The sequence below is a fragment of the Rhinolophus ferrumequinum genome, chromosome 9 (assembly GCF_004115265.2).
Source record: "Rhinolophus ferrumequinum isolate MPI-CBG mRhiFer1 chromosome 9, mRhiFer1_v1.p, whole genome shotgun sequence".
NCBI lineage: Eukaryota > Metazoa > Chordata > Mammalia > Chiroptera > Rhinolophidae > Rhinolophus > Rhinolophus ferrumequinum.
Window position 1 is genome coordinate 38803349 of NC_046292.1, and position 20021 is coordinate 38823369.

General features: G+C 53.2%; 1 protein-coding gene across 1 annotated transcript in view; it reads right to left on the reverse strand.

The window, feature by feature from the left end:
• The window catches only part of LOC117027212 (deleted in malignant brain tumors 1 protein-like), a 45683-nt gene that overhangs the window by 4020 nt on the left and 21642 nt on the right, over positions 1-20021 (reverse strand). The window contains 4 exon segments of the mRNA XM_033114696.1: positions 76-254; positions 3181-3534; positions 4509-4844; positions 7398-7745. Coding sequence (XP_032970587.1) covers positions 76-254; positions 3181-3534; positions 4509-4844; positions 7398-7745 — 1217 coding nt within the window.

Sequence of the window (20021 nt, forward strand, 5' to 3'; positions counted from 1 at the left end):
TCAAGAATGGCAGGTGTCTCTCAGCAGGAATCAGAGCCCCTTTCTCATGCTTACCCTCCGCCCCCCAGCCCCTACCTGAGATTCAGTGCCACAGGTGTCAAAACGGGCCTGGATCCGAAAGATGCTGCCGACCTCCTGGGCAGCACAACGCCTGCTGCCCAGGTAGACATGGGTCCGCCCCAGCGGGGCCAGTGCCTGTGTGGACATCAGGATCTGGAAGTCCGTGCGGGAGCAGCTCACGTTCATGGGTACAACTGGGGACAGGAGGGAGGCGCGGGAGGCCTTAGAGGCAGGCAAGCTGACCCCCACCCTCCTCGAACCCCCACCCACGGGTGGGGGATGGGAAAACTGAGCCCAGGGCAGTCCTAAGGGAGTGTTTACATGCATCACTCCATTTAACTCCATCACATGATGAGCCGCCCAGGGCAGGCCCCAGGCCTGCTTCTCAGGGTCCTCTGAGCCCAGCACAGAGCTTGGCAGGGGCAGTAGATGCTGAATGAATGAATGAATGAATGAATGAATGAATGTTCTTAATCATAATTAAAGCTACTATCTTTGATTACTTCGCCATGTGCCAGGCAATTCATTCAATCAGGTAACAAATATGTATTGATGGCCGACTGTGTGCAGGCACTATTCTGCGATTAAATACCATAGATACAGAAATGGGGGGGGGGGAACAGCCAGAAATTCTTGCCCTCTTGGAGTTTACCCTGTAGCTGGGTGAGGGGGCAATAAATATGTAAAATATACCTAAGTGTCAGAGCGGTGTGAAGGCAAAGGAGGCAAAGAAGAAAGACAGGGAGCGCAGAGTGTGGGGAGAACGGCGAGTGGGTGTTGGGGAAGTTGAGGGGTGAGGTTTGAAAAGGGCGGTAAAGGAAACCTCACTCTCTCCCTGCAATGATACTATGAGGTAAACCCACTCTACAGCTTTGGAAACTGAAGCTCTGAGAGCCGAAGTTGTTTGCAGTGATTGAGCTGGGCTTTTAACCACTGAGTCTGTAGGATTCCAGAGGTCTTGGTCTCTCTACCCTCTCTGGTGGCCCCCTGCACCCTCCAGGTCAGGACAGTGTGACTCTAAGTGTCTGGATCAGTGCAAGCATGTGTGTGTGTGCTTGCACATATGTGAGTGTGGGGCAGCGCTTGCTGGGGCAGGGGTGAGCAAAGGGGAAAAGAAGGGGTCACTGGTGGGAGGAAAAGGAAAGAGCTGGCAGGCAGAGACCTGGAACTCTCGACCCCTCTTCGGGAAATGCCTCAGACATATTTCAGCCTCTGGTGTCTGGACAGTTGGGGATTTATGGGCCCGCCGTCTCCCACAATGATCTTGGTGGCGCTGAACTGTGTGTCACCCTGATTGATGCTGAGGCTGTCCTCCAGCCAGCAGGCCTCCTGCAGCCTGGGCCACATCTGGCACCTCGCCCAGCATAAGTGCCCCCGTCTGACCCTGGGTTCCCACAGGGACTGGGAAGGGAGGTGGGGTGGAGTGAGAGTGGGGGCTCCTGCCCCTGAACAGGAGCTAGGACTAGAGGTGTCCCACCCTCAGTCTCTGGGGGCACCAAAAGGAGAAGGGGCTTGTCCAAGGTCACACAGAGCTGGGAGGGGATCTAGGCCTAGAAATAAGTCTATGGGACCCAAAAGGAACTCTAAAGCTCCTTAGCCAATGTCCTCATTTTACAGGTGGAAAAACTGAGACCACATAGAGAAAGTGACTTGCCAACTAGCTGTGGCACCTGGCTCTCTGGAGTGCAATCTAAGAGGGGGATTGCTCTAACAGAGCGACAGTTCTCTTCCTCCAATTTAGGGATGGAACTGACAGGTCCAGAGAGGGTGGGTCTGCTTAGATTACTTCACTGGCGCTAGCTTACCAGCTCTACTGTTTCCTTCCCCACCTCTGGGACCCCAAACTCTTTTTGTGTATGAAGTAAGGAGAGAGGAAAGAGCTTTCAAATGCAGAAGAGGCCTGAGAAACGTGAGAGAAAGAAATCCACCTTCACAAAGGATGTCCTCAGAGCCAGGCTGTGACCTGTCACCTCATTTCATTTTAACGACTGCCTGTCTAGGGCATTCATCAACCCCTTTTTACAGATAAGCCCGATGGATGGTCAGTAAATCACAGCAGTTGGAGGTGGCCCTGGTCTTTATGAGCTCAGCCCTCCGCCCTTTCCCCAGGGCTTGTTCAGCCACACAGAAGGCAGTGACTTCTAGTCTTGGCTATGCCAGCCACTGCCCATGTGACTGCAGTGAAGTCTTTTCCTCTCTCTGTACCTCCATGCTCATACCTGTACAACAAAGAGCTTTAGGCTGGTCAGGCAGAGGGTAAAATGGATCCAGAGCACAGGCATTTCTGGATGCATGGCCCAGGGAAGGGTGGTACAAGGAGGGCAGAGATGGTGAACACTATCAGCTGGCAGATGGAACTGGCACTCTGGAGGCTGGAACACCTGAGTACCAACCTCCCAGCCTCCTCTGCAGTTAGACGAGTCCATCTGACCAAGTTCAAACCAATGAGACCAAGAAATCTGTCCAGGGCTTCTGAAAATGCTTCTGCTTTCCTGATAAAAGGACATTTGTGGCTGGCACCCTCCCTACCCTCTGCCAGCCTTGAACGTGGACATGATGCCTGGAGCAGTGACAGCTATTTTGCAGCCAGGAGACCAAGAGAATCCCAGAGATAGCAGCTGGGACCGTGTTGAGTCCCTGAACCAACAGAGCAGCTGCCTAGCTCCAGACTTCTCGTTATGTGAGGAAAACAGAGGAGGCCATTTGTTCAAGCCTCTGTCAGTCAGGATTTCTGACTGATACAAGCAAGGCTGCTTGGCATTGCCGTGGTTATACCAATTATTTACCATAAACAGTATTACTATATATTTTGTGTCTTACCCCTAGATACAGAGGATCAACCGTAGTACAAAAGAGGCCAGATGGGGAGGGATTAAGGATCGTGGAGTTGGAAGCTGGAAAAGTAGGACCCTGTAAGCGTGGAAAAAAGCAAGGACTGCAAGTGGCACTAAAGGTCCCAGGGCAGGAGTCAGCCATGGTGGAGCGGCCCGGGAAGAGGTTGGGGACCATTCATGAGGATCAGGACAAGTTGGTGGGAGAGAGGAAGGAAGCTACAAAGACCCGGGGCCCCTGCCTCGCCTTCTCCCCACCCAGCGCCCCTACCCCCCAGCCCCCGCTGACCTCCAATGTAAGCCACAGAGAAGCCCCTGTAGGTGGTGCTTCGGTCCGTGTGCAGCAGGAGCAGGAGCTGGTTGTGGCTTGAGGTGACCGGTGGTGGCAAGTGGTGGCCACACCAATTCCCCAGCAGGGGCGCCTCCTCGCTGGCCCCATCAAAGGCTGCCAGATGGTCGAAATCACAGGTCTTGGTCAGGCTGTTGGGCCCTTCCAGCTCCAGGTCCAGGAAGAACACCTTGACCCGGTAGCCAGGAGGAAGGCGGATGGTCCAGTGGCATCGGATATTGTTGGGGTAGGAGCTGGGGTACTGTGGGCTGGAGAAGTTGCCCCGCACAGCTGTGTACACGTCCTGGCATTCCCCTAGGGAAGAGCGGGCGGGAGGAGCAAATGGTAAGGGTGGGAACTGTCACCCTCTGCAGCTACAGCTTGGGCAGCAGGCACTACAGGGGTCCTAAAACCACCCTGGCAGGTTGTGGACACCATGGCCAGCAAACCAGACAACTGATCCCAAAACCTGCTTTAAACTGAAACAAGCTGAAAGCCGGGACTCTCATTCCAGTTGGCAATCCCCTTCACGAGTGTTGGCCCTGTTAGAAATTCAGTAATAGTACCTAATACCTGTCCTTAGGGTTGAGTCCACACTTGCACTTGACAAACAATGTGATTCATGACCTGACCTTGCCTCTTTTCTCATTGACCCTCATCCACTCTTACCTTCCAGCTTCACCAAACATCTCCTAGTATTACATACCCTCTCTGTCTTCTATACTTTGCACATGCTGATCCCACTTAGAACACCCTTCCCTTCCTTGCCTCAGGCTAACTCCTTCAAAGCACTGCCTAATTCTCTCCTCCTCCAGGATGTCATCCATGATTCTTATGCTACATATGTCGCATTGAGTTGTCACTGTTTCCTTTTCCATCTCCTCCTATAGATGGTGAATGCCCCAAGGGTTCATTCATTCTCTTGTACAGTCATTAAATACCTACTATGTGGCAGGTACAAAGATAAGCCCATCGGAACTACAGCCAGGCAGGGGAGATCAACATGCAAACCACATACAGACGTGACGTGTTAGATCATTGCTGTGAAAAAAACCTTCTGTAAGGAGTTGAAGGAAGGGATTCATCCTGAGTGAATCAGGAAGTCTTCACAGAGGAGGTGATGTTGGCCAGGCAGGGAAGGGTGTGCTAGATAGAGCATTCCAGGCAGAGAAAGCACAGGAAGCGTAAAACCCAGAGGCAGGAAGTGTGACCCTCTCTCCCCACAAGCACACTGGGGAGGCAGGAGCCCAGCATGCACAGGGGCCTGGGGTGCACCTCCCGCCCCCCACCTGAGAAGTAGTAGGCCTTGAAGCCCCGGCCTCCAATATTGAAGTCAGACTTGAAGACCACCTGCAGCTCGCGGCCCCGGGACACCAGGGTGGGAGGCCTGGTGCTGCCACAGTAGTGCTGCCCACGGGCAGGGCCACGGCCCCCAAGCACGGCCACGTAGTCGTAGGTGCACGCCTCACTGGCCTCCACCTGGAAGTCTGTGAAAGCCAGCTTGACGGCGGCGGGGCCCACGGCCTGGATCACCCAGCGGCACTCCACGTTGTTGGGGTAGTTGTTGGGGTACTCGGGACTGGTGAGGACCCCCGACAGGCCCGTCAGGACACCACCACACACATCTGCAAGAGAGCCCGCTGGGATTGACCTTTCTCCCTCCCCTTGGCTCCCCAGCCTCCCCGGCAGGTGTCTCACGGGACCCTCACCACCACCCACTGCGCGTTGCTAAGGGGCAGGTACAGCCCTGGCATTCAGCACCGAAGCCATCTTTTGAAAGTGTCACCATAACCCTATGAGGGGTGTGCAGCGGTTTTTCCCATTTTACAAGAGGGAAAATGGAGGCACAGAGAAGTGAAGTAGCTTACCTGTGTGGGTTTGGGTCCCCCAGCAAGACCCTGAGACGAGGATTTGAGCACAGGGGACCCCATGCGGGGAGTGAGGGACTGGTGGCCAAGAATAGGCAGGGAAAGGGAGATGGCCACGTCAGGGCATTGTCAGGTCAGCTGCTGAGCCCTGTCGGGAACTCTGGGAAATGGTGGAAAGCACGTACCTCATGGTTATGTCACCTGAGAGCAAGGTAGCTGGGGCATTCATACACCGACTCCCGAGAGTCCAAGCTGAGGGCTGCTGGGGGTAGACATGACCCACAGAGACTTCAGGAAAAACCCTCAAGCAAAACGATGAGGAGGTTGGCAGGAGCCATTCAAGTGGCAAGTTCCAAGGGACGTGGGAAGGGCCCTGACAGCAGGTCAGCTGACTGGTGACATGGACCACAGGGTTTGACTAACTGCACAGCCTGTGCACTGACCTTGCTATACTCACTGTCTACTCCTACCAGGCCAGTAGGGTACAGAGACTGAGGGGCCTGAGTTCAGAAATGTTATTAAATCTCTCTAACGGATGAGAAAATGAAGCTTAGAGAGAGGATCTAATGAAGTAGAGATGGGCTTGAGGTCTGAGGCAGGTATCTCCCAACTCTGCCTAATATTAGCTGTGTGACCCTGGGCAAGTAAACCAACCTCTCTGAGCCTCGTGGGAATATTAGAAATCATAAAACCTGCCCAGCCTGATCCACTGGCCTCAGACTCGTGCAGAATCTGAGAAGATGCTGGGGAAACCCCGTCGGAATCTAGTGTAGCCAATACAACCAGGAGGTTAGTGATAATGAATGCCATGACTAGTGGGGGCCAGGAGCTGGGAGGGGCACACTCGGATGTATTTTGTGCGACTCCAGAATCTCTCACCCCACGTCATGGCTTTGGGAATGGAGCACTGTGTCGGGTGGCTAAGGACATGACATCTGGTCCCAGTGTTTCCCGTTCTGAGCTGTGTGATCTTGGGAAGGCACATGTTCTCTCAGGTCTCAGATTGTTTGTTTGTGAAATGAGAGGGCAGGTTTTGACAGCCTGTGAGATCCCTTGCAAGGCTAACACTCTTAGTCAAGCCTTTCAAACTGTGCTCCAGGGTTCCACAGTGGCCCTCTGGGGCACCCATCTGCAGGCATGGCATCTGGTGCAAAGTTCATTCTTATGCTGTAATCAACCTGTTTTAATGCAGTGAAAGGCAGTGTCCATGGTCACATGTCTTCATGTAAACATGTAACTTATTGGAGGCCATCAATATTGACTTACGAGTATGTTTTCAATGATGGCTTACAATAATAAATGTTAAAAATATGAACTTACAAAATAAATGCACACCACTAAAATGCTGTCTTTATCTGTTTTATAGAACAGGGATTATTAATATAAGGTTCCATTTCATAGCAGGGTACTCCTGTTCTAAAAAGTGTTGGAACACACTGCCCGTGGTATCAAGACTTTGATATCTATTTTTTTTCAGATTCTGCTATCTTGACATTCTTAAAATGTAAGGGTCTAAAATTCCAATTCTATGCCTCTAAAGGCAGAGGGAACTGGTGTGCCACCTGAGCCCCGGTTACGGTGGGTGGACACTGTGTACCAGGAGCCTTGGTGGTTGTCTACTGCTTGAGTTGCCATGAATAAAGATTTTGGCTTTGGCCTTGGGAAAAGGCAGGAGGTTTGCGTCTATGCAGAGAAGCCTGAGGGCAGGAGGAACGAGTGAAGGAGAAAGGCAAGGAGAGCAAGGCCTCTGCTTCCCTTACTAGACTAGAGGGCAGGTTGCAAGCTTAGTTGAGGGAGGGAGGGGGGTTAGGGACGCAGGACACAAGAGGCAAAATCAGGAAAGGCTTTGGGAAGGAGAGAGTCACCAGCTCCACACAGACCCTCATGCCCTCCGCTCCGGAGGACATGGGTGGGGGTTCCCATGCCCAGGAAGTGACGGCATGCTGCAGGAGAATCAGCAGCAATGGCAGCCTGGCATCCTCTCCTGTGTCCTGACGCCATGGCACGAGATAAGAAAGAGGAGAAGAGAAGAGCACGAGAGGCCTTGCTCCTGAGCACACTGCGACCCTCGGGGGCTCCCAGGAATAATGGAGGGAGACGTGGGGCGTGTTGTCCTGCAGGTGGGAACCCTCAATTACCGAGCCTCAAATGGAGGCTGCCTTGGTCCCATGAGCTACGACAGGAGGGTCATCAGGTTATGGAGCAGCCTCCGTGCTAAGGCGCTGAGCCCCTGCCAGTCTCAGCTTAGCTTCCCTGCTCTCGTCCCACCTCTCCCCCAGGGCCACTCTCTCCACTGCCAAGGCCCCTTGCCTTTTTGGTAGCCTGCAGAAAAGCCGCGGCTCGCCACGTGCTTGTCTGAGTGGAAGACGACAGACATGACGTGCCAGGAGGAGGTGAAGGGTGGAGGGGGCACCTGGCCGCAGAACCGCCCCAGCAGGTTGCCCCTGTCTCCTGACACCCCGTTGTAGATCTCCAGGAAGTCGAAGCCACAGGTGTCATGGTATTCCAGGTCAAAGGTATGGAAGGTGAGCACCACAGACGAGCCCTCGGCCACCACAATCAGCCAGCTACACTCTGTGTTGTACGGGTAGAGCCTGGGGAAGTTGGGGCTGGAGAAGTTTCCAGAAGGTGCTGAGAGCACACCTCCACATTTGACACCTGGGGCAAGAGAGAAGAATGGTTCAGAGTCAGCGCTGGGGTCTTAGCGGGTAGGTGCAGCTACAAAGGTGGGTCTTTGGGACGGGATGAAAGAGCATGAGGCCATTCAGGGTCCTAAGTTCATTTGTTCATGGATGTGTTCATCTATTTACTTATTCTTCAAATACTTATCAGACATCCTTTTAGTCATTCAACAAACATCATTTGAGTACTAGACGTTATTTTAGGTGCAGGGGTTACAGCAGGAACAAAACAGACAAAAATTCTTGCCCTCATGGAATTTACATTCTGGTGGGGAATACAGACATAAACACAGTAAGTAAAACACAGAGCATATTAAATAGAGATAAGCGCTACAGAGAAAAATAAAGCAGGAAAAGGAGATGGGAAGTATTGGGTGGGCGGGACCATGCTCAATTACGAGTTTGTCAGCAGATGTCAAACACCCTGAGAAAAGTGGAAATGACCCTGAAGCCAAGATGCCCTGGCTAGGGGCATCCCTGCGCCTCGCTCAGCGACAATCCTGCCTCCCTGGTTACGGAGACAATGCATTCCTCTTTTTCTTCAACACATCCAGGTTGGGTTTCTGTCACTTACAACCAAAAGATCCTGAAACATACCCTTAACCAAAGTTCCTGCAAGAGAAGACACACTCATCAAGCACGTGCCCTGTCCCGGGGCCCCTCCCTGGGAGCTCACGGTCAGGGGGTGGGGTTTTGGAGTCAGGCTAATGAGACAAAGCCCTGCAGTATGACAGTGCTGCAGCCACACAGGGGCCCTAGGGTCCAGAGGAAGGGAGGCCAGTCTTGCTGGGACAGCACTGTGAGGGGAGGGACAAGATTCACAGAGGAGGTGCTATGTGAGTTTGACTAGGATGAATGAGAGGGTTTTGTGTGTTGGGAAGATTAAGGGAGGCGATGGCACGAGCGAAGACTCAGCCTCACCATCACTTAGGCTCCGGAGTCTCAACTGTGCATCTGTGAAGTGGGGATAATGACACCTCCCTTGCTTGGTGGCTGTGAGCACTGATGACATAAAGCCATGCAACGGCTGCAAACGCACACCCAGTTCACATTACCAGCTCCCTGCCTGGCCCCTGGGCCAGACCGGGGCAGGAACGGTGTCTGAGTCATGCCTTTATGGCAGGAGGACAGAGGGACACTCTGTCCAGTGCCTGTCCTTGTCCTTCCCCTAGTCATGCCCACAGGACAGGAGGCCCCAGGTGCCACCACAAGTGGAGGCCTCGTCCTCCAGGACTGAGCCAGGTTCCCTGGCCCCCAGGGTCACCCCAAGGCCACTGAAACCCTGATGGTTGGAAAATGGGAAGAGTTAGCTCCTCCCACCACCGAGGCATGGAGCTGGACGCCTGGGTGCCCAGCCCATCTGTGCCACTAACTAGGTGACGGGCAAGTTACATTTCCTTCCTGAGCCCCCCTTGAGCCCGCAGGAAAATGAGACATTGATGGCTGTTTGCTGAGAACCCACTACCTGTGTGCCCCTGGAAGACAGGTGAAATGATACCGCCCTCACTTCACAGACAAGCGCATAACACTCGGGGAGTTGGAGCAACACAAAATGGCCTGGGACCAGGGTGCCAGCCGGGTTCTGGGAGCTCCACGGAGGGAGCATGAGGCTGATGAAGGGACACGGAAGGCTTTCTGAGGAGGTGTGCTTGACCTGAACTTAACAGATTAACCAGATGTGGAAAAAGAGAAAAGGGACCTTCCAAGCAGAAAGGCCAGCGGGTGAAAGCCCTGGGGGTGACGAATCTCCAGAAGGGGGTGTGACGCTCTGACAGAACATGGGATGCCCAGGAGACACAGGGAACTGAGGGTGGATACTGTATAGAAATCAGAGCCAATGTTCCGAGGGCACTGAATGCCATAAAAAGGAACTTTGATTTCACTTGGCTGGCAGCAGGGAAGTACAGCAGGCTCTCAGCAGCAGCTTAAAGACTCCTGCCAACAACAAGCCTGTAATAGTTCTCTGAGCCATTCCCTTTGCCCTTGGTAACCAGGCGGCCTTGGACAGGTTACTTAATCTCTCTTGCTCTCAGTTTCCCCATCTGTAAAACGGGACACTAATACCCATCTTAAAGTTGTGAAGTTTAAATGCAATCATATATGTAAAGCATCCAGCACATGGCAGGCACTTAGTAAATACTGTCTTCTCCCATCTCAGAAACAAATCTATCCTTGACTCAACTAACTACTCCAAAAGGGCTTCCTGCTTTCTGGCCTCCCACATAGAAACCTCCTGAGACCCTGGCTGCTACCTGCCCATTTTTCTCCCCCTCCTCCTGGTTCCTGCCTGTCCCCAGGAGTTCCTACCTTTCATGGCTTGGGCCCTGGGGCCTGGGCCCAGCAGTGCCACTGCCAGCAGCAGACAGGACCTCAGCTGTGCCAGCATCTCCTCACTGGAGGTCCCCCACAAGTCTGCAGAGCTCTAAGCAGGCCAGGATCTGAGGGTCTGCAGAAGGGGAAAGACAGGTGAGGCTGAAAGAGCCTCCAAGTTAATGGTGGTGTGAATAATTCATTGGCCCCTCGAATTAGTAAGCTGATACTCAGGTTCTTCCTTCACTCCACCCTAAGGTGACAGATCTAGTGTCACCAGGTTTACACATTCTGAGATCTGCACTGGCCACACTGCATCAGGAAAGGAAGCTGGGGCTGGAAGGGAATTTGGTGATGGAGAAAGGGCTTGAGTTTGGGGGCTCGGTAGATCTGGAATCCATCCCAGGTCAGCCTCTAACAAGTCATCTAACTCCTCTGTGTCTCGGTCTTACTCATCTGTCCAATGGGGCCATTCAGCTCTGGGTTATTGTGGAAATGAAACATGATAACATATGCTAACGTACATAATGGGAGCTTGCTACAGGTTTTTTTCATCCCTCACCCACGGGGGAACTGAAAGAAGCCTCTAATTAATGGGACAAGTAAGAGAAACATGCTTCAGACATGCTTCGATTAGCTTAGAAGGTGAGCAAAGGACATTGTAGTGGACAGCTAATGAAGGAAAAGCCTTTTTCATGGAAGAATGCAGCAGGAATAACAGAATGGGGAATCCTATTGCTCAACTCTTACTGCAATCATGGATCAGAACCACAGTGTAAATTCTGGCCAAGAATATTAAATGTTCACTCCTTTCCTGATCCCCAAACCTTGCTTGAACTTCCATATGTGCCAGGCCCTGTGCTAGGAGCTAGGCTGAAGTAATGCCCTCCAGGGTTGTGTGTCCAGCAGCAAACAAAATCTATTTCCTTTTGGAGACTTATTTGGTTCAGTTCAGCCCAACGCTCATTTCCTAAGCTCCTCTGCTCAGAGCCTGCACCAGGCACGGGGCATCCGAGGTGAATGGGGCACATTTCTGCCTTCCAGCGAGGAACCTGGTGCTGGTTTGACCGACAAGGCCTGAATCCTGGCTCTGCCCCTCACAGCCAGGCTGCAGGAACCTGGGAAAGTCACCAGCCTCTGTGAGGCCCAGCCTCCTCGCTGTGAAACAGGAGTAACGCCGCAGCCGACGGTGCGCTGGGAGCCTTAGATGAGATAATGTACAGCAAGGCTTAGCCAGGGCCTGGCTCAGAGCATAGGAGCCAGCATGATTTTTATTTACCTCAGAGAAACTCAGACGTCCATCTGCCAGACCACATGTTGCCTCTGGCCCATCCTTTTGTCAGGAGGTCCCCAGGGATCCCTTCGCTGCCAGCATGGGAGGCCACCTGGAAGGTGTTCAGCAAAGAGCATCAGGCATAGTCAGGCCTGAGGCATCAGCTTACCTATGGGGCTTGATTGGCAGGGACAGAAAGGTTCAGCTGTCCCAGGCAGTCTGAGGAGATAGGAGCTTTCACTAAACAAGCACTGTGTGTGAGAGAGGGAGGGAGCTGGCCCAGGGCTGCGAAGCGCTGGGCGTGGTGCTAGGAGCCTCCCATACACTACGGGGTGCGTCCCCGCAATTTCAGGGGCACATGTCAGACTCCCCATCTTACACAGGAGGACACTGAAGCTCAAGGGGATTGAGCCACTGTCTTGGGTTGAGTTGTTCCACAGGAAGTCTCTGACCAGGAATGGAGGGCAAGTCGTTTATTTAGAAGGAGACCCCAGGAAACAGGTCGTAGTGGAGAAGGAAGTAAGACAGGGATGAGAAGAAGCCTGTGCAGGGTGTGTTAAAGAGCAGCTTGCCATGTGGGCAACCAAGGCTCGACCCCCCAGGGCACCTCCTTAGACAGTGTAGACTACAACCCAAGTTGTTCCACTGAGGAGTAAGCAAGGGGAGTGTCTGGCCGCCAACTGCCAGCTGCCTGGGGTGAAGGGTGCTGACAGCATCACCCTCAGACATTTCCAACCTGCCTGGGAGTGACCCGCGTGCCTGGGAATGGTCAGTGTTGCAGGATGTGGGCAGAGCTGTGACGGCATCCACGGAGGCATCCATAACGTAAGACTGCTGCCATTATTGTGACTACAGCCCGGACTTGCAGGCCCTCAAATCACTCATCTCTGAAATGTTCTTCCAACCCCCAGAGCAACACCTCTCTTCCCACACTGTCATGCAACCTCCAGACACTGGTGTCTCTTCCTGCTGCTCTGCCCCCACCTCGCAGACCCCTCGTCCCATCATCCCTCTTGGGCTTAGATTCCAGGGTCAGGGTCATCCAGCTCTCCTTTCACGACACCTGCTGGCCAAGCCCTGCAGGCCCCATCTCCCTGTGTATCTGGACCTCTGAGCACTGCTGAGCCGAGTCCTGTCAGCACAGCATCCATTCATGGTCTCCAGCCTCATCTAGGGTCTCAGTCCGCCCCACCCCTGGCCACCTTCTCATGTTTCCTTAGGTGGCTCTCTCTGTGACTCTCCACAAACGTCAACCCAGATGTCATCATGCCCGGAGACAGTGCATCCCCACCTCCCTCTGCAGATGACCCCACCCCTTCCTGCAGAGCAAAAAGGCAAGGCAGAAAGCAGAACCCCGCCACCTGACACCCCTCACCCTGTCCACAAGTGCTCCTGTACCATTCCCTCCAGCCTCAGAGAAAGGTAGTCCCACCTCCTGTCCAAGGACAATCCCTCCACCCTACAGAGCGCACCCCTCCCCCTGGCTCAGGGACCTAACTCCCCCGTTAGCTCCCGTCTCTCTCCATAACCTCAGCCTTTCCTGCCTGGCTGGCTTTCTCTCCTCCACATTTAAGCACACGCAGGTCTCCCTATCATGGGCACACAAACACTTTCCATGACCCTAACATTCCCTCCAGCTCCCATCCTGCCATCTGCTGGCTTCACAGCCAAGCTTCCTGCAAGCAGTGTCTACACTTCTTCTTCCCCTCCCTTTCTCCCCCCCGCCCCCCCCACCCAAGGCCTGCTGCAGCGCACTACAGTCCAAACTAAGTGGTCACCAGCAACTCCTGGTCACTAAATCCTACCAGTGGACCCCTCTTTCTCCTAAATAAATCACATGCATTCAAATCCTTGTCTTGAGCCTGCTTCTGGAAGAGCCCAAACTAAGACGCATTACCCAGCCAGAGAACATCACCGGCAGAGGAGCAGGTTATCATGACGGGCTTAACACGATTCACCGCCTACGACCAGGCACATTGCTACCACAACAGAACCAGACTTTGGTTAGTAAAGAGCAATGCGAGGATGACTGGGGAGCTGGCAGCCCCCCGAGTGCTGCTCAGGTTCCCCAAAACCAACAGTTCACAAACTGAACTCATCGATGCCCCCCCAAACTCCCCCCCCAAAATCCATCCAACTCCCCTGGTATTTCCTGTGAATGTGGTGGCACAACCAACCTACCAAGCAGAAAGTTGGAACTGTTTGACTGCCCGTCCCCTCCTCACCCCCACATCCATGGTCGCGCTTGACCTTGGTCGCCACGTTAGGCTCTGAACCACCTCTGAAGGCCATCACAACCCACACGCTCTCATCGCAGCAGCCACTTCACTGCCCTGTGTCTGCTCCTTCCCGGCTCCCTGCCCATCTCAAACCACTTTCTACTCTGATCTTTCTGAATGCTAATCTGACAATATCACCCCCTTCGCTCAAGATAAAATCCAAAGTCCTGTGCTTGGCATTCAGGCTTCTTCGGGACACCCCCTCCCTCAGCACACCTCAGACTTTCTCCCCACCTTGAGCTCCACACACCAGCCACCAAGCATCTCCTCACATGCTGTGCCCTGAGCCTGGATGGCCCTTCTTTCCGCTCCACCCTTGACAGACTTATTCATCCTTCAAAACACAGTCACCTCCTCCAGCGAGTTGTGTTGACTCCACCCCAAACCCCTCCCCGACAGCCCGTCCCTGGGCTCCCCCCCCAGCATAAAGAGGTCCGCCTGTGCTCTGGCTGGCTGGTTTTTCTGTGAATACCCTCTGTCTTCTCGGGCGTTCATTCCAGGGCCCAGCACAGGGCTTAGCCCAGAGCACAAACTCCCACTTGACTGAGTCTCCGCTGCTCACCCTCCCCTAACACACCCTAAATGTGCCATTTATGGATTTGAACTGCTCGAGGACACACAGCTGGAAAGCATCCTGTCGATTCACGTCCCTGTTCATCTGTGTCCAAAGCATGAGTGGCAGGATGGCGTGGTATGGTAGTCAGGCCGGGGGCTCGAGAACAGGACAATGTGGGTTCCACTCTGGCAGTTACTGGCTGTGTGGCCTGGGACAAGCACTTGTCTCTCCAGGCCTCCATTTCCTCACCTGTGAAATGAGAATGGCATCTCCCTTTGGGCACTGACATTAAATGGGTTACGACGTGTGGAGTGTGTAGAACCGTGCTGGTACAGTAAGCTCAGAGTGCCTGTTTTCCCTTGTCTTGCATTCCATTTGTGTGAGCTCCAAAGGCCACACAGACCTCAAGTCTTCTTGCACTTTGTTTTAACCCAGCTCTCTTTGACATCATCTCTGAGTGGGGCCTCGGCTGCTGGCTGCCCCGCCCTCTAATCAGCAGCCTTCTCTCCTGGGCCCCGGGAGGGGGGGCAGAAGCAACAAAGGCACCTGCCAACTGCCTGCCAGGGTCATTACGGAGTGCCTGAGCCACTCACAGGACAGTCAACCCTGGTACCTGGGGGCCTGCCAGTGGGTGCCCCACTGAGCTCTCAGGACCCACCCTCAAACTTCTGGGTGCATCTTGGTATAGAGATGACCCTCGTACCGTGGCTGGCTCTGCAGCATCCCAGAACACCCAGACACAAGACATTGTGTATGGGCGGCAGGCGGCTGCTGCGGTGCAAGCCTGTTTCTTTCACTGTGTATATTTGTCCATCTCTGGATGCCCCTGTGCCTGCCATCTTCTGGTCGCACTGTTTCTTCAGGTACATGAACCCATCTTCGTGCCAATGCATCGGGCACCAAGTATACTGGTCTCTGTGGGTAACTGTCTGTTCCTTTGGTGACTACACCCATCACCGTGCATTCGTATCTGTTTCTTTGTACACACGCCCATCTCTGTGTATACATGTGGATCACACATACTTCGGCTTTTGCGTGTACACGCTTCTGTGTCTATGAATAGGCATCTAGACCTGCATGTACCCATCTCTCTCTCTGAATCTATATAGATTTGGCTGGTAATGTCCCTCACTGGGTGTATACCCACATCACCCACATCTAAGTGCAAATGTCACAGGTGCATGTGTGCGTGACAATCTCGGGATATGTGCCTCTCCGCAGGTGAACATTTGTAAGTGCACGTCTATTTCCATGGGTACACAGCTCTCTGTTGGGGCACAGGTCTGTGTCTCAGTGTAAAATCATTACCTCCAGGTGTGTACTTCAGGGCCTGAGTGTTCGTAATTCTGAGTACATATGCTCACAGCCCTGGTGTGCACGTCTGTATCTGGGGTTTCTCTCTCTCTAGGGCAGTTCTGTTTTCCTATCTGCCTTCTGTCACTGTACCTGAGTACAGTGCCCAGGGTGGTGCCCAGGGATAGTGAGGGTGCTGCCTAATGCTTCCCCTTTCCACAAAGGTCTGGGCTGACAAGGGGAGGGGAGGCAGGGAGGCTGTGCCACCCCGGGGGCTTCCTGGCTGGGCCCCAGAGAGCCACATCTCTCCATTAACTAGAGCTCTGGGGATTAGGGGAGCTTCCCATGAGTCTGGTTCCGGTGGCAGAGGCCAGGAGGTAGGGACACTCAGGGAGCACCCCGACCCTCTGCGCTCGTCAGCAGGGGCTGGCCCTGCCTGGAGGGAGATGGGTGCATCGCCTCCCAGACTTCCTCTCCTGTGGCAGTGTGGGGGGGGGGGGGGGGGCCTATATGACGAAGAGGGGCAGGAGAAAAGGGGCAGGAATATAGACAGAGAACAACTAGGAGAGAGAGGTGAAGAGTCAGAGAGGTGGAAAGCTGAATGCAGGGGACACAGGAGGAGGCAGACCCCCACGGAACCAAGGCCAGTGCTGGGCTCAGGTGGCGTCCCGGGGACAGCGGGAGGGGCCCAGGGGTCCTGTTGGCTCCTCACACCCCTAGGAGCCACACCAGCCCCAGGGCTGAGACTTTGCCAGGAGGAAGCCACAGCCCCTCCTCTCTCCTGTCTCTGTGAATCTCTATGCTTCTCTCCAAGTCACCCTGCCCTGTCCCTGTTCCCAAAGGCTGGGGTGTGAAGGCCGCACCGGGAATGATTTCCCGTAAGACGGGACGGGCCAAGGACGGAGCGTCACAGCCTTCAGTTCCCAGGCCAACAGGAAGAAAGTGAGGAGTGGACCGCGACTGCACCCAGCAAATGCTGCTTCCCTCCATGCTCACTTTCATTTGTACGGAATTGGACATCTTCAAAAACACAGTTGAGGCCCCAGCTGAACCCCCAGCGTCCATGAGCGTCATCCAGGAGCAGGTGTGGGCCGGTGCCTGGAGTGCAGGGAGAGGCAGGAGTCAGGGCCACGGGCCCTCGGGCACTTTTGTAGGCTGAGCCACTTGGAGGCCAGGTTAATCTCTGCACAGTACTGCCCAGTTATACAGTTATTTTCTGCATTCCATTTTCCATCCCAGTGTCCCAAACTGTATGCTCCCACTCAGGGTTCTATATTCAACATATTAGGCTCCAAGCCCAAATTCTATTCCTTGTTACAAACACCCCCCACACACACCATCACCTCCTTCCTCTCCTCCTTCCATGTTCCCTTGTGGTCGGCCAGGCCGGAGGAGAAGTTCCCTTGCATCCAGGTGAAGGAGCTGATACAGGCTCACTGCCCTCCAAGCTGGCCCGTGTGGCCTACCATCCGGCCCAGTGTGCCCACCTGGCCGCAGTGCTGAGTGCCGAGATCCAGGACCTGTCGAGGCTGTCACCCTGCTCTGCTACAAGCTAGTGTGCTCTGTCAGCCTTGGGAGCAAGGGGCAAGACAACGTGGTGGTCTCCAGCCAGAACCCATGGGACCTGCACGCAGACAGCTGTGTGAACCCCACGCTCTCCTGCGTGGCGCCAGTGCACGCCATCTATTTGGAGGGAGCCCTGTGGGATGAGGGAGGGACCTACGTGGGGCCCTGTGCAGAGCTTGGCCCCGAAAACTCAGCCCCTAGCCCAGCAGTCAGTGACCTGTCAAAGCAGCCCCCACCCAGGCAAGGCCAGCAGCTTCCACAACTCATGGTCAATTAAAAGAAAACGAGTACGATGCACCTACATTTACCCTTCCTCAGGCCACCCAGGCCACACACACCGCTGAGTGCCTTTGCTTGTGGCTGGAATTATGCCAGCCACGTGCGGCTCCCAGCTGGCTGTACAGATCAGAAGCTCCGAGGGGCAACTATCTATGTCTTTGATTAATAAAAAATGGGAGATAAATTAATAATGACTTAATACATGCAATTGGGGATCAAAATCTTCCAAAGCATGGGAAAAACAACAAGAGGGGGAGTTCTTGATAGTGAAAAGTTTGAGAACAGGCGCTGTCCTCAGAGGCCAGCCATGAGCCAAGCACTGCTGGGAAGGGCTGCCAGGGAGAGGAGAGAAGGGGACTGGGTTCTCATGCCCATTCTGTCAGGTGCTGCGTGTGGCCATCACGTTTCCCGCATCCTCACACAACCCGGGGGGACAGGCGCCCTATTGTGTAGCTAAGTAAACTGAGGCTCAGAAAGACCAACTATCTTGCCCTGAATACTTACAGAATCAATAAGAGATCTGAACCTAGGTCTGCCTCATTTAAAAAGGAACACAACATAACAAAAAAGGGTCCCAAACGGTGGTGTCTAGAAAGTCACTCTGGTTTGAGTTTACGAGGAACACGGACAGAGGGAACAGCATGGAAGCTAGGAGTCCTGGGCATAATTTATACTATTACTGTTGAATCTAGACCAAGGCCGGCACACAGTAGGTGCTCACCAATTGTCTCAAATGAGAGAAGAAAAAGCTTGGAGGCATAAAGGGGCTTAGCCTATCCTGAGGTGGGGGAAAGGAAATGAATGCGTTTAAACCTCTAGTTTCTGAAGCACTTTGAGTAGGCATATTGATCCTTATTTAAAAATTTTTAATTATGGAACTATTTCAAACACAAAAAAGGTAGAACGTAATAACGCAGAATCAGTGAGCTCATCACCCAGATTCACCAATGTTCATATTCTGCCATATTCATTTCAAATATTTTTATAATCAAGTGACACAGATGAAAGTCCCCCACCCCACCCTATCCTATACCCTTCCCTCTGTCCCCAGAGGTCACCACTATCCTTCCTGAGCATTTGGTGTTATTTTGTGTTTTTAAACTTTCCAAATATGGGTATCTCACTGTACCTTTCCTTGTATAATTTGCTTTTCACTCAATTATTATGTTTTTAGGATTTCGTCTATGTTGATATATGTAGACCTGGTTCATTCATTTTTAGTGCTGTGTGGTATTCTGCTGCACGAACCTCTATACAACAGTGCATTTCTCTTATTGATGGACATAGAGGTGTTTTTATTCTTTGCTATTTCCAACAGTGCAGCAATGAAAATCTTTATACACATCTCCTGATGCACTCATGACTCACACATGACCACAACTGCAGCATGTTGGAATGTGTGTGCCCCTACATGACCTTGGAGAATTGCTAATGTCTTGGAAGTTTAGTTTCCTCATCAGTAAACTGGGGTAATAAAACAGCATGCATTCTGGTGATGATTATGTGCTTCAGTTTAGATGAAAAGCACTTTGCAACTTGTAAAGGACTCCATGAGTATTGGTTCTTCGTCGGGTGTTGGACATCCAGGATGTACTGAGTGCCCACCCATGCTGGGCACACAGAGAGCCGGCCTTGGGACGGGGCCCTTGATGTGCTCATATGTGAACAAGAGTGTGAGACGTGCAGCGACAGAAGAACGCACAGGGCTGCTCACTAATCTAGCCTGGAGTGGCGAGGCGGGCAAGGCTTCTGACAGGAAGTGACACTCAGCTAAGCCCCCAAAAGACAAGGAGGTAAGCAAGGGTGAGTAGAAGACAGGAAGGTGGCAGGATGGCCCAGGCAGAGGGAGTAACAAATGTGAAGGAACTGACTGACGGAGGAGACAAGTTTGGAATATGAATTGGGAGCAAGGGGTCAGTAACATAAGTCTGGAAAGGTAAACAAAGCTAAGAGGCTGCATCCTGAGGGTAGCAGGGAGCCATTGAAGGATCTTCAGCAAGGGAGCGGCAGGCTCAGATCTGCATGTTGGAAACAGTGGTGTGAAAAGGCCCTGGAGATCTGTACAGCGTTGCACCTACAGTCAACAACAATGCACTGCACGCTTAAAAATGTGTTAAGAGGGTAGACCTCATGTTAAGTGTTCTTACCACAATAACGAAACACCAGTCTGGTTGCAGTGTGAAAGGGCGTGTGGGGGGAGAGGCTGGAGGCTGGGAGACCAACGAGGGGACTGCTCCAGGGGTGTAGGCAAAACACGGCGGGGGCTGGGCTAAGGCAGCTGTCATTTCTGCTACCGTCACCCTGACAGCACAGCTCCCACGACATGTGGGGCGGCGTTATCAGGAGAGATGGCAGCCTTGGCATCTCGTGAGGCATGGCTGCCAGTCACGAGCTCTCAAGGTTCCGGACGATAGGAGCCTTTTGGCATCTTGGCACCAAGAGCACGGCTGGGTCCCCACCAATGTGCCATGATAAGAGACCCCACACGGTCTCTTATCCATGTGTATCCAGGCTGCACAGATCCCACATGGATTGAGGGGAAGGAGAGGACAACATTGTAGTACAAGCAGGGCTGCTGGTGATCAGCTGGTGATCACCGTGTGACCTCGTACACTATCCAAATATAAGTATCTAAAAGGGGACAAAGAGAGACACCCACAAGCTGCCCCAGACCCCCACCCCTTCAGTGGGCACCTC